A 12,065-nucleotide genomic window follows, 5' to 3' on the forward strand; every position below is an offset into this window, starting at 1 on the left:
TAAGAACTTTCATCTTCATTCCCCCCCCCCAGTTTATTTATATGCATTTACAGTAACTTAGACTTAACCAGCTAATTCATCAATTTAAACCATTTTCTACATGCTTGTAACAAATATTGTTTAATAAATAAAAATACGAAGTGGATGAATGCAAATATTTCACTTCAAACAATAAATGTGTCATTAAAAAGCGTGTATTATCTTTCGACAGGAATTATTTTGAAAGAGACTTTTTAAATGTCCAGTGGACGGCCGGTTGCTTTACTGACAGACAAGAGGACAAATGTCCACACTTGACCCACTGAGCAGGTTTGCGCCAAATTGGGGGAGAAAAACGCACATTTTATAAAAGATGGATTTTTATTTGAGTACAAAGACACTGGAATGGCAGTTTGCACGTTATCAAAGCAACAAAGACATCATAACGAAACAAACTAGTGATTTATGTTGGAATACACCTGATTCAATGTAACCGATTAGTTTCATATACACAGTATATTTGGTATTTCAGGCTATACAGTTGCGCTAGTAACATATCATGCATGAATATGAATATAATACACTTTTCTTAATATAAGAAAAAAAACATTTACATTATGAAGACATTTTCTCAAATAACTAATGTCCAAATTAAAGTTCTTCTTGTCGTTTGTGGGTCTGTAATGTAACAAAAGTTAGCGCTTGTCATACAGAGACGTTGAAAAAAAAATAAAAAAACTTTAAAGGTGTGTAACTAATCTGCTAATTGCACGGGGATGTATGCTAAAGCTAGCCTAGCCTAGCCTAGCCTAGCCTAGCTTGTTCCCTTTAGCACCAAGCTCAACTGACGCGCATGAGTGACTGTTGAACTCTCATCAACGACGCAAACCACACGAAATCAACGGCAAGAAGCGCCGCCGCCACAACAGCTTTGCCCTTAAAAGCTTTGGAAGAACTGCAGCGAGAGCTCGTAGCCCAGGAACATGGTGGCGCTCATGGGGAAGCCTCGGATGGCGTTCACCGATGCTCCGCGGAAGAACACCTGCGTACGCGCACACACAAACACGCCCATTGCGTTCAATGAGGGATAAAATTTAAAGAAACATTCGCACATGCTGTTAAAACTTGAGCTAAATTTGATCACACCAGGTTTTGTTTATAAGAATTAATTAATATAAAATAATATTAAATTATTATTAAAACAGTTCACATCCAGTGTTTAACTGTTAAAACACGTGAACGTGAGGAGATAAAGTCTTGTCCGCGCCAAGTGTTAAAACTCTAATCTGTTCAAAGTGGGCACACTTGGAGTTAAACAGTTTACAATCCATTTCCATGAATATGTTTGTGGCTGAAAGCCGAGAAAACCACTTAGTCGGCCAACATCTTCCAGGAAATTCAACAGGCGGTCGTTAACGTGTCACATGGCATTGAATGCGCTGATGGCAGCGTCCAACAGAGGGCGCTCACGAGCTCACCTGCACTCCTTCTGTCTTGTAGCTGTGCAGGATGCAGTGAAGGACACCGTTGTACTTCCTGTGCAGGTGAGCATCCGCCTGCAGGCGACTCTTCACCACGTCGGCGGGCGTGGCTGTCACCCAGGAAATGGAACCTGCAAAAATATAAATCAAATGCTTTGGAGTCATTCACGAGCGTGTCAAAGTGCATTTCTGAGTAAATGCGCCGCAAAGTCCAAACATTCGTTAAAATAGACCATGTTTTTGTCTTTTGGGTAAACAGAGCAAGACGCCACGTGGTTTGTCTGGCAAAATGGATTCCAGATGACGACCGACCGGACGACACGTGAGCCGATATTGAAAAGCCCCCAAAAAGAAGCAAACAAACAAACTGCGCTTGTGCAAAGTCTACTTGAGAGCAAAAGGCGAAGTCGCAAAAGTCCAAAATGATGTCCAGTCATGTGACAGACCATCTGCAATCGCCGCCTTCAATTAACTTCAGTCCACGAGCGTTTGTGTTTGTATTGTCACTCATCTTTTCATGTGGATTATTTCTCTTTCAAGTGTTCTGTGTCTTGAATATCGTTTGTGTCTTTATCAATTATATTTGCTGTTGAAGTGTCCTGTCATGAATGTTACTGAAGCAAGACAATGCCAAATAATTTAATCTCAAGCAAGCACAAACTCAAAACTGACTCAAAGTATTTTGGTCAGATAATAATTCATATTTCTGACCTGCGAGACCACCGGCCAGCCAGATGGCGCAAGGGTGCGGTGTCATGGCGCCGTCTGCTTTGAGGAGGTCGCAGAAGACGGCGTAGGGCACGAAGTAAAGGGCGTAGCCGGGTATGTCCCTGAGGAGCATGGCCCCGCCCCCGCGGTAGAGGCCTGGAAGGCCCTCGCGTCGCAACACACTGCCGATGCAATGGAGCGGCCCACGGTACACAGCGCCGCCGCAGCCGCCGTTGGAAACGTGCAAGGAGCGCACGCCCGCCGGTGCTGCCGCGGCGGCCGCCATGTTGTGAGAAACGCCGCCCGCCAACTGGAAACTCTCTGAACACACGAAAAAAAAAAAAAAAACAACAAAACATTTTCTTTCACGACATGCTTCATTTTGGGATTGAAGGAGGGAAAAATAGAAGAAAGACCTCAACATATGCAGAATTGAATTCAGGTGTTTTACATTTTGATTTCAATCAAGCAATTTCAGGAAGATTTGCCCCCAAAAAAAAAAAAAAAAAAAAAGAAAAGAAATATTCCATTGGCCTTATATGATATTTTGCACACCACTCCCGTGCCATAAAGCGAAACAAGATCATCAATGTTTCACACAGTAACTGGAAAAGGTGTTTACTCATTAACAATTCCCCGCGATGATATGAAAAGTTCATTTCAAGTAAAAACTTTACAGATAAGCTCTGGTGCGCGCGCATGGAACAGCAGCCAGTGACACGTGCGCGTTGAGATCGCAACCACGTCTGCAAAACTTAAAACTGCTCCATGACATGCCATCTCAGCCGGCCAGCTCACAGCCATCTGGCATTCCCCATCCAAAATATCCCAACTCCTCCCTCCCATAAAACAAAAAAAATATATATTAAAATTCGCACCACATGCACAACACTCACCACACTGATGCCAATTTTGACAGCTTTAAGTGCTTTCATGTGTCTTTCCAGACCACAAAAATCCTTGAGATGAGGAAATCTGTTTTAAATTTACCAAAGCGTTCTTCTGGCTGCCTGCTGCAGCCAAAACTTGGATTGCTGCTGACTATTCTTGCCGCTTTACATCCAAATGCGTATGTTGTACAGCGGTGCCTCGAGATACGAAGAGTTGTTTGGCCGATTACTCGGTCGTATATTTTTTTTTTTATCTGAGAGGAGTTGAGAACTGTCAATGCTGCCCCCCGGTGGCACATCGTTGAATTGATGCAGTGGGACAAAATCCGATTCATTCTTAATGTCAATTTTAAAAATATTTGTTTTTAAAAAATATTACAATATTTTTCCTCATTAAAAAGACGCGGCAACATTATTTGCTACTTTCTGAGGAGTAAACTGTAACAGATGACAAGAATTTCCATTCATTTTAATGGGAAAAATTTTGTTTAATGATGCGCTTTTCGTCTTCAAACTTTTTGTATTCATACTAAAGAATTTTGTTCATGATTTTTTTTAATGTATACTCCATTTCTCAAATGCTTATATAAACTATATAAAACATGTGTAGTTATGTCGGCAATAGTTGCTGCTTTACATATTCATATTTTTTATGCATATAAATACATTACTGTCCTATGAATAACAATTGTCCATTTTTTCAGATTTTTAATTTTTACGTCACGTAAACACAAATTACCTGCCAGCACGGCCGTGTGCGTTTGCATCTGCAGGCGAATCTTGACCAGGTCGATGGGGGCGCCCAGGCCCACCGACACCAAGCCAGTCAGCATGCTGGCAACCGCCACGTCGCTCAGGTTGGCGGGGTGGTGCTCGTCGCCGTAGCGACGCTTGCAGATGAGGCGTTGGGCGTTGCTGAAGAAGCCGAACACCAGTGAGTTGTACGCCGTGATGGTGGCCAGGGGGAAGGACATGCCTTTGAAGAAGCCCCGCGTCTGACGGCAACACAACATACACACACAGTTCTTAGGGCGGAATTCACAATGAAAAGTACATGAAAATATATATATTGCGCACAATTTATCTAAACAATTTGTAAGGGAAGATGGCTAATGTAATAAATAGTGGCTAATAAGAAAATTATTTTCAAACACGTACTTAAATTTGACGTTGAAATTAATGAAGAAATTATTTATTAGTCAAATTAAATAAATACATTTAATACCCAATACCGCTGTATTGGACGATACTTGACACAAATGAAGAGCTCAAATGCAAAAGCTGACTAAAACACTTGATAAAAAATAGTTAGATGGACTCATTTTAATCCTTTCACTAAAAAACTCTTCAAACGTTACGACTTGCGAAAAGTTTCTGACGAAGATGGGTCATGTCGTTGTCATACCGTCTCTTTCCTGTAGATGGTGATGATGCAGTCTATCATGTTCTGGTCGCCTTTCCCCGCCTGCAGTCGTGTCTGCCAAATCCGAAGTCTTACAGTTAGCACTAGCGCAGGATTTTATTCAGTTTTATTTTTGAATTTTATTTTATTTTTTTAACCTTGACAGTGTCCAGAGGATGTCCCACCACCACACTAGAAGCTCCTGCAGACACACACAAACACGCACACACACATGAATAGAACTCATCAGAAATGAGGTAAAATATAACAAACGATATGATTATTTGGACTTAACTCTTAAGCGCCAACAACTAGCTCGATAACTTTTTTTTTTTACATTTCCTTCCATTAATTGTTTATGAACATGTTTGATGAGCAAATGAAGTTTATATTTGACATTCAAGTTATTTCGGGAAGGCCCCACTTGACCTCAAGCTTGCAACAACAACAGTGCAAGGGCACTCTTACAGACCACTCATGCAAATTTTGCGTTATTATGGCACCTTATTTCACCACTTCCAAATATTAGAAACACTTTTGTATGATGCAGATTGGGACAAATACCAACGAGTAAATAAAATAAACAAGTAATGATATCCGCACACACAAATTATTTCAACGTGTCACCAATATTTTTTTTTACCTTTTCATGTGTCTGAATAGAGTACTCTCACACAATTACAAGTATATCAAACACACACGTTTTACAAATACGCAAACAAACGACACACCCGTGACACACTCAAATTTATCACAAAGGGGTGTTCCTAATTTTGGGGGCACTATGCATACACAAACACACACATGAACTCAAAATAATAGATTACTGACTCTTTCACACGCGCGTACACACTTACACCACACGCACACACACACACACAAACTGATGATGAAAATACAGTAGTCTGCATCATTTTCGTGTATGGTGTGTCCTTAATATTTTTGAGCAAAACACGCACGGGCACACGCTCGCGTACACGCGCACACAAGGAAGTGTCATCCACTGACCTCCGACCCATCCAGCAAGAAAATCGTCCATCCGGAAGCCCTTGGAAGTCATTTTTACCTCTTCACGCTTCAAACTTCATGCAAAAGCACACGCGCACACGCTCCCGCAAAGTAATACACGAGTTTGCAGAGTTCGCAGGTCTTCGCGTGTGTATGTTTGTGTTGTGAGTCCAGCGAGAGGCATCACCACGATTTGATTACAAAGCGCACAGCTGCTCGGCCGGGCCGGCAGCCAATGAGAGCGCGAGCCAGGCGCCTGCCAGCCAATCGGACGCCAGCTGTGACAAGCTGCCAGCCAATCGACGCGCGATACGCAAATGAGCCATGAGGAAGGTAAGCCAGCACAAAAATATGTATCTATTTTTTTAAAATTTATATCATATTATCTAATTATGATTATGTACTGTGATCCTGTATGAAAATGTAATTTTTAAAAATGAAAATAAAGAGGTATTAATTGGACAATGTGTTAATTATTGCTTGATCCAGTGGACTACGTCACACTGAGAGACGTTCCTAATATTTAGACACTCTTGTGGAGCCAAATACGGTGGTCAAAAGAATAGGAACATCTATTGGTCTGAGGGTAACAAAAGGGTAACAAAATACATATTGTTCAATTATTTTTTATTTTCATTATAATCTGAAGTTAATAAAGGCTATTTTTGTTTTTATTTAGACAGATTTTTTGTTTTTTGTTTTTCTTCATTCTGACCCCATCGGCCTGTTTCATGTGGACAAATAGAAGCAAAACAAAACCAAGTGAGAGATCATTACACAAGCCAGACAAAGTCAAATGCAGAGCAAATTTGTTTGTCTCGTCAGTGTTTGCATTTCTGCTTTTGCGTCAATTAGATCCCTTAATTCAAATTTAAAGTTGATTTGAAATATTAACCAGTAATCAGCAAACCGAAACATATAAAAACTATTGAATAAGAAGTTCAAGGCATTTTCTTTTTTGGTCCAAACATTCATTGTTGTGATGAAACGTCCAAAGTGATGTTTTGCTGTATGAGAGTTCAAAGTTCATTTCTACAATTTGAATCAATATTTATGTGCGTTAGCGCCCCCTAGCACTCGTTGTTCTCTTCCACAAATCGATTTCTCAACGCATGCATTTTGCTCACTTTTCAATTGAGGCTGCGCATGGGCGGAGCTTCCACCGATGTGACTTCCAGTATGTTAAATATTATGTCGCTTATCAGCACAAACATGACTTTGACGTTAAAGGTTGGTGGCCGTCACGGGCGGACCCCCAACCCAAGAATCCAGAATTGCAGATTTTTAATTAATTAATTAATTTATTTATTTATTTATTTATTTTATGAAGGGTGAAAATTTGAGAATTCCGGTAAAGTGTGGAAGAATTTCCACAATGTCCAAAATATTTTGAATATTGTTCAATTGGAATGCTTTGAATTTGTGTTGCCAAATGTGGAACCAGAAGATAAATATGGCAAACATCTCTTAAATGGAAGAATTTTACTTTAAATATTCAGGATTATGGGGAATGTGACATATCCTTCTCAAGATGTCTTGAATTTTGTGACCATATCAAAGTTGGAATTGTTTTATTTACACACGCATCCTCGCTTGTACTTGCGTTTTCGTACCTTTGCCATTTCTGAAGTTAATGTTTCAGCTCAGTTTGGGTTAACTGCTCAAGCGCATCCGCACCTCCCGAGATAAGCGCTTGATAGCAAACAAACGTCACGCTTGGATAGAAAGTTCCAGAAAAACAAAGCAGCCAAAAGTACTCAATAACAGATGAGTGAAAATGAAGTATGAATAAGTACCCAATTTGGCCAACGCGTGTATCTTGATGAAACGTTTAGTGTTTAGGGATTCTTCTGAAACTCATTCAGTAAAGCCCCGTACAAAGTTAGGGAGAAAAAATAACTCGGGTTTTACAGATCAACACAAAAATGATTGGACGTGTCTATTGTATCATGACTGGTGATAGACTGAGTAAACTTTTTTTTTTTTAAAGGGCCGATACCAATACCGATTATTAGTAGTCATGGAGACCACTAACCGACATTTCAAACCGATATTCTTTCGTTGAAAAAAAGGGAGAATGGTGTCAAAATCTTGAAAAACAAAAACTACAAAACTTGAGTTCATTTAAATGCCTTTAAGCGCATTTTTATTCATTAAATTTATGAAACAACTTTAGTGATTTACAACATGTTAAAGCTTTTTTCGGTCCTGGAAAATAGAAACACTCTGCTTCTGCAGGCAGGGCCACCAGCACAGCAAAGAGAGAGAGAGAGAGAGAGAGAGTGAGAGAGAGTTTAAGCCAAAATAAAGCATCTTTAAATTTATCTGCGTTGAAAGTTATTACAAAGACTGATGCCGATTGTCGACAAAATGCTAAATATTGGCCCTGGTTCTGGATTATCACCAAAAAGTAACACACGCGAGGAATTGAAACGGTCATGATGGACCAGTTCCATAGCTCAATACTTAGAAGCTTGTTGAAACACGTTCATTAGACTGAGATGAGAATTTCCCACTGAAATCGAATGCTAAATCACAATTGGGGGTTTTGAGTAAGGCTAAAGTTTTTTTATCACGTGTTTTGTCACAGAGGCATGTTTGGATGCCACTCGCGTCTCAGATTGACGTACGCGCTACCGTACGTACATGGGGAGTGCATGAAAGTGCTCTGCGTTTGACGTTAGCATGTGTATGGGATTATTTAGCTAGCTAAGGACCATTACACTCAACTGCTGAGCAATCAGTCGATGAAGCCCATCTTGGCAGTGAGTCAACTTTGTCGTTGTGATATCATTGCTGGCGTGTCACGCCATCACAGCAGCATACGAGGGATATTTGGCAACTTGGACGCTAATCGGACCATAGATTGCAGGCTAGCTTAGCATATGATGTAGCTAAAGTGCTACTTAAGTGCACTCCATTTATCATCTACCATTTTGATCGCGCTGGATTTTTCATTTGTTGGACTATGAAGCCGTTTTGGCGAAAAGTAAAATAAGTAACTGATTCATTCGGTGCTCGCTTGTTAATGTGGACACGATTAGGAATGATTTTGGGTGAGAGGCCAAGCTGTAGAAAGATTCAATTCAACTGTTTACAACTCAAAGAGTATAACATTTCTCTTCATAGTGGATACTTGATTTTTTGAAGCAACATTCATCAAGAATGATTCGTAACAGCTTTAAAGGATGGCCGAGTGGTCTAAGGCGCCGCATTCAGGACCCAGTCTCCCCAGGAGGCCTGGGTTCGAATCTCGAATTTCCCCATTGTGGGACTAATAAAGGGAATATTATTATTAAAAAAGTGGCCTTATTACTGCAGATTGCTCTTGGTTCTGAGTGTAAAGATGGGATTCGGGTGCTGTTCAATGCAGGGGTGACTTTATAACGGAAACAAGACCCAGCCGTCCGAATATTGTGAAAAATCATTAAGTAGTTCCAATATCCCATTTTATAATGCCAGTTTATCAAAATAGCAGACAAAAATAAACGATATACAATTGGTTGATTGACTGATTAATAGTGTCAAGCGATTAACATTTTTAAACTAATTAATCACAAAAATGTACATAGTAGATCACAATTAATCGTCTTTTTCAATTGCAATTTTTTCTGGTATTTACTTGTGTAAAATCTTGGAATTAATTTGGAAAAAAAAATAAAACTGTATTTCTACTCAGACTGTTCGAATAGCTTTTTTTTGGACCTTTGAATAGGATTCTTTTCCTGTAAAATACTGGAAAAACAGTTGAACAATGCACCAAAGACGTAAACTAAAATGGTATTTGAATTTCGCTCCACAAAGTGTGCAAATTATTTTGGATTTCTCCAATGAGCAGTTGAGCAAATTTTTAAAGTAAAACGATCTAAAAGTCCGTCTTTGCGACAGTAACTCTTCTCTAAGTTTGACTGCAAAGTGAGCAGAGGTCAGCTGCTACAGGAAGTAAATACAACTGAGTTAACTGAGTTTATTATTTTTAGTGCATGACAGAATTTAAATTAATCTCCAAAATTCATGCTTAAACTTTGACAGCCAGTGATTAATACATTAAAATCTTTCAGAATGTGCCACACAGAGGGAAAAAAAATGCGCACATCCCTTCACGAGACTGATGAGCAATGCTACATTATGAACCTTTTTTTCCTCTATACCAAGGGTGTCAAACTCAAATACACAGTCGGCCAAAAAGTAAAACTTGAACAAAGCCGCAGGCCAGCATTTAATTTTTTTAAAACAATTTAAATTCAGATTTTTTTATTATAAGTGGTTTTATTAATACAATACAATGTATAGCTTTTAAAATTACTATTAACATTTTGAATGTTACTATTATCATATAGAATGTAAAATGGTATAGTAGTCATTTGGCAATAGCCTCACGGGCCAAATATAATTACACTGTGGGCCAAATTTGGCCCGTGGGCCACAGTTTGACACCTATGCTCTATGCCATCCAATGTAAATGGTATTTTGACCAACATATTTAGCGGCTGTATGTGAGAGTTTCACAATGCTCACAGCAGCCTTCAGATGACTTTCAGGTGGTAAAAACATGGTAACTATGACCCACATTTGTGTGCGCGCGCGCGTGCGTGCGTCTCATTTCAACAAGTAAACATTTTACTTCCATAACACGTCCCCCATTCCCTCGCAGTGCGCTGAGCCGTGCTGTCCAGTCTACTTATTAACATAAATCATACTCCGCTGAACGATGATATGCTGCGTGCTATTTCTAGAAACACACGCACACGCAGATACATTTGATACTGTAATTCAATTCAGTGGTTTATTTAAAACGCTTGGTTCAGCAATAATAGTACAAATACTGTATGGAGAAGTAAATACTGACAACTCTTATGAATGAGGATATAAAGCAATGTTTAAAAAGAAAAGAAAGAAAATCTTATCCCTTGTGCCAATCCGTTTTCATTCACATATTGTCTCTACTTTTTTACTTCCGGGTGGAATCTCAATGCTTTTGTATAACTTTGATTCACGTTTCACTTCCGGTTTGTCTTCGCGGGGATACACTTTGAACTGGTTGCCAGCAGATCGCAGTGTCCCCAAACTTTTGTTAACATTTACTTCACGTCCTGTAAGTGTTCCAATCATTTCTTCCCAATTTCCACGTTTCATTTCCCAACGTCCCAATACTTTCGCCCACATTTTTGTTTTCACTTTTTACATCCTATCCGTGTTCCAATACTTTCGTTCAATTACTTTCCCACATCCTGAAAGTGTCCTAATCTTTTCTGCATATTTTCCTTTCGCGTCCTATACATTTGTCAATACCTTCACATTTCACTCCAAACATTTAGTCCACATTTCGTTCATTTTCTGAAAGTGTCCCAGTGCTTTTGTGTAGTGTTGTGCTTGTGAGGATGTAAAAGTAGGTCGCTTAAAAAAAGCAAAAGCAAAAAAAAATTGCTCACAGTTGTTCGCTTTTTTAAAAGTATTTGCTCGTGGAACACAGCTCGATTTATTATTATAATTTTTTTTTTGGGGGGGGGGTTGTTTGTAGCGGTCAGAAATATTTTCATTATTTATTTCCTATAACAAAATGCCGAATCAAAAAAAAATCCCACTGTTTGCTGGTGTTTTTGTTTGAAGACAAGATAATAAATAAGGAAGAATGTAATATAAATAAATAAAAATGAACATGAACTGACAACCCTTTTTGAATGGAGGGTGTTCCTAATTAAACGTCTGAAAAAGTTTTTATTCATTGTGCCAAGTTATCAAAATCGTGTGATGCTGTATAATTTAATATTTTATTTATAATTTTATAATTGGCTTTTAACTCTTACTTTAGTGTAGCAGTTGAAACAGAACTCCTCCTTTGAGCGTCATCTTTGTCACCTTTCACACAAGTGCATGTACTTTTGCCCGACATTAAGCATCAGCACAAATGTCGAAGCCCTCTTGAGTGCTTGGCTCTGACATCTGATTGGCTGCCAGGCCCAGGTGCAATTGACAAGCAAGGCGTGCATATGTTGCCGTGGCAACATCAATGTTCCCCAAAAAACACCCAAAACGTGCGTGATATTGAGAGAGAACATCTGTACATCTGCACCACGTGAGCGTATGATAACAACATGCAACCTGAGGCAGATAGCGGGTTCGTTATCGCACACGCCACCGCAATGTAAATAACATTTTATTTTTGAGAGGATATGCGGTGGACTTTGTGTTTTGAGGGCGATTCTGATTGTTCGTGCGTGTTAAGTGGAAACGGAGACATGTCTGCAAGTGTTCACCATGAAATCAAAAAAAGTGCTTTGAACTCACTTGCATGGAAAAATAATGACAATCAGAAATCTCATCAGGCTTTTAAATAAAACAGATGCAAAAAAAAACAACAAAAAAATACAGCGAACAAACCAGATTGCATTTTGGTGGCGATTTTGTAAATTTGAAACTTTTTCAATGGTCAAATTTTCTTCTATTTACATTATATTGATTTTTGTGGATCCTGTTGTCATGAGAATGAGTTCCATATTTCATGCTAAGTGAACACACACTGATCTTGGACCAGTTTAGTTTTGGTGGTAAAATTCCAGAGGAGTTTGTTCTATTTTGATCTTTCAAATCAGAAAT

The 12,065-nt window shown here is 39.2% G+C and overlaps 1 protein-coding gene across 2 annotated transcripts; it reads right to left on the reverse strand.

Moving 5' to 3' along the window:
• Positions 1-347: 347 nt before the first annotated feature.
• On the reverse strand, positions 348-11,348 carry slc25a48 (solute carrier family 25 member 48). 2 transcript variants are annotated; one of them, XM_088294113.1, is made up of 7 exons: positions 11,276-11,348; positions 4,619-4,662; positions 4,464-4,535; positions 3,798-4,053; positions 2,172-2,489; positions 1,458-1,591; positions 348-1,021 (listed from the first exon to the last, which is right to left on the reverse strand). In XM_088294113.1, exons 3-7 carry the CDS (start codon positions 4,500-4,502, stop codon positions 917-919), a joined length of 852 nt encoding a protein of 283 aa, XP_088150239.1. In that variant the 5' UTR covers positions 4,503-4,535; positions 4,619-4,662; positions 11,276-11,348; the 3' UTR covers positions 348-916. The 2 variants fall into 2 exon arrangements, with proteins under 2 accessions (XP_088150239.1, XP_088150238.1); XM_088294112.1 differs by lacking the exon at positions 11,276-11,348 and adding an exon at positions 5,469-5,655.
• Between the last annotated feature and the right edge of the window lie 717 nt (positions 11,349-12,065).

Source organism: Idiotropiscis lumnitzeri, chromosome 4, assembly GCF_059441095.1.
Source record: "Idiotropiscis lumnitzeri isolate Australia: NSW breed Sydney's pygmy pipehorse chromosome 4, RoL_Ilum_1.0, whole genome shotgun sequence".
NCBI classification, from domain to species: domain Eukaryota; kingdom Metazoa; phylum Chordata; class Actinopteri; order Syngnathiformes; family Syngnathidae; genus Idiotropiscis; species Idiotropiscis lumnitzeri.

What these genes read in the sequence shown, in the direction of transcription:
- slc25a48 (XM_088294112.1), bottom strand. Translation starts at nt 5,520, where the DNA reads ATGACTTCCAAGGGCTTCCGGATGGACGATTTTCTTGCTGGATGGGTC. An exon ending in TCTTGCTGGATGGGTCGGAG is followed by an intron (nt 4,663 to 5,468) that starts GTCAGTGGATGA and finishes GTGTGTCTGCAG; the next exon opens with GAGCTTCTAGTGTGGTGGTG. An exon ending in GCTGGCCGGTGGTCTCGCAG is followed by an intron (nt 1,592 to 2,171) that starts GTCAGAAATATG and finishes ATATTTTTGCAG; the next exon opens with GTTCCATTTCCTGGGTGACA.